At 43.2% G+C, this 1,201-nt stretch overlaps 1 protein-coding gene across 1 annotated transcript; it reads right to left on the reverse strand.

Moving 5' to 3' along the window:
- Nucleotides 1-453: 453 nt before the first annotated feature.
- LOC145522397 (translation machinery-associated protein 7) lies at nucleotides 454-675 on the reverse strand. Its single transcript, XM_081531141.1, has one exon. The coding sequence runs from the start codon at nucleotides 673-675 to the stop codon at nucleotides 454-456; it is 222 nt and encodes a 73-aa protein (XP_081387267.1).
- Between the last annotated feature and the right edge of the window lie 526 nt (nucleotides 676-1,201).

Consider the following 1,201-nt stretch of genomic DNA (forward strand, 5'->3'; position numbering starts at 1 on the left):
AGTCACGACATGGTAAAAAGAAAATGAGCCTGGGGTCAATGTTCCAACTCAATTGTGTTACTGCCGACTGGCCCTGGGCAAGGAACAAAAAGAGAGCCAAGTGATAAGAGATGTCAGCCTTCCACCCATACATACCTCTTGGAGGACTTTTTTTTTTCCCCAATAAGTTAGTTTAATTTCAGGTGGTACAGAAATCAGAACAGAACATAGACTTAAGAATACACTTTGGCAGGATTCTGGACTGGGTTTATATGGATCCCATAGCTAAGGTAGAAATGACTGAGAAGAAATGAAGACAAATGAGCCAGTGTACGATTTTTTTTTTTTTTTTTTACAAAAGTTTATTCTTAAATGTGCAATAAGTTCCAAGGCAACACTTCATCCTAGCTAGAAGTGCAACAGCTGTTATGGCAGAGAATGCTGATGTTTGCATAGGAATGGAACTAAGGGTCATCACTGCCTCGGGTCCAAGGAACAGCTTATTTTTTTGCCAGATTTCTTAATTCCACCTGTAGCCAGGGGGCCTTTCCCCCTGGCCTTCACTTTTAGCTCCTCAAGTTTCTTCAACTTCTCCTTCTGTTTCTGCTTAAATGCCTTATCGTCCTCATCCATCTCCTTGCCTTGCTTCTTGGGCTGCTTCAGGGGCTTCTTCTTGCCACCTTCGCAGCCCGACATGGTGCCTGCTGCCCCTTCCCTCGGTGATTTTTTTAATATACAATTTATATTATTTATTTATTTTTGGCTGTACTGGTTCTTCGTTGCTGCATTTGCTTTTCTCTAGTGCAGCCTTCTCTCTAGTTATGGTGTGTGGGCTTCTCATTGCGGCGGCTTCTCTTGTTGTGCAGCACAGGCTCTAGGCACGCAGTCTTCAGTAGTTGCTGCGTGCGGGCTTCCATATTCACACACGTGATCTTAGCCGCCCAGGGCATGTGGGATATTCCCGGAACCAGGGACCAAAACTGTGTCCCCTGCATTGCAAGGTGGATTCTTAACCACTGGACCACCAAGGAAGCCCTCTTAGAGGATTTTAACAAGAGATATTACAACTTATGCTGTGTAGGTCTATAAGGAAATTGGCCTGGGATGTTAAGACTCCTATATTCTGACAGTTCACAATTCCGTTTCTTTAATAAACTCATGAACTCTGAAACTGGGGTTACAATCGTCAGCAATAAGAAAATCAGTTATTTATTGAAAACTT

This window comes from Giraffa tippelskirchi, chromosome 10, assembly GCF_054371585.1.
Source record: "Giraffa tippelskirchi isolate mGirTip1 chromosome 10, T2T-mGirTip1v1.2.pri, whole genome shotgun sequence".
In the NCBI taxonomy this organism is placed as follows: domain Eukaryota; kingdom Metazoa; phylum Chordata; class Mammalia; order Artiodactyla; family Giraffidae; genus Giraffa; species Giraffa tippelskirchi.